At 43.5% G+C, this 336-nt stretch overlaps 1 protein-coding gene across 1 annotated transcript in view; it reads left to right on the top strand.

Annotated features, from left to right (window-relative positions):
• Positions 1-336, top strand: part of LOC107575950 (phosphorylase b kinase regulatory subunit alpha, skeletal muscle isoform-like) — a 13,846-nt gene that overhangs the window by 2,529 nt on the left and 10,981 nt on the right. Inside the window, exon 9 of the mRNA XM_016262253.1 lies at positions 39-209. Within this exon, the coding sequence (XP_016117739.1) occupies positions 39-209 (171 nt within the window). The remainder of the gene's footprint in view (positions 1-38; positions 210-336) is intronic.

Raw genomic sequence — 336 nt, 5'->3', positions numbered from 1 at the left:
TTCTTTCTAATCCTGACTCCTAACGCTTTCTTTCTCAGATACAGATGATCTAGCACAATACCTAGACCAGCTGTTGACTGCAGCGGTGCCTCAGCAGGGGCTCAGAGTCGAGGCACAGGCAAAAGGGCTGAGTCGCTTCAAGGCTGCAGCCACTAAGACACTTGAGATGGTGTCTCTCATGAACAAAGCCAAGGAGCTTCAAATCCACAGTGAGCTGAACTAATATCTACTACTGCTGTACTCAAACTGAAATCTTACTTGTTGAAGGGTAATTTTTAGGGTTGCAACAACTAATCATTAAAGGGGTCATATGATGTTGCTAAAAAGAACATTATT

Source organism: Sinocyclocheilus grahami, unplaced genomic scaffold, assembly GCF_001515645.1.
Source record: "Sinocyclocheilus grahami isolate Dianchi unplaced genomic scaffold, SAMN03320097.WGS_v1.1 scaffold3039.1, whole genome shotgun sequence".
In the NCBI taxonomy this organism is placed as follows: domain Eukaryota; kingdom Metazoa; phylum Chordata; class Actinopteri; order Cypriniformes; family Cyprinidae; genus Sinocyclocheilus; species Sinocyclocheilus grahami.
The sequence above is the reverse complement of the archived record's forward strand: the minus strand, read 5'-3'. Positions and strand labels throughout refer to the sequence as shown.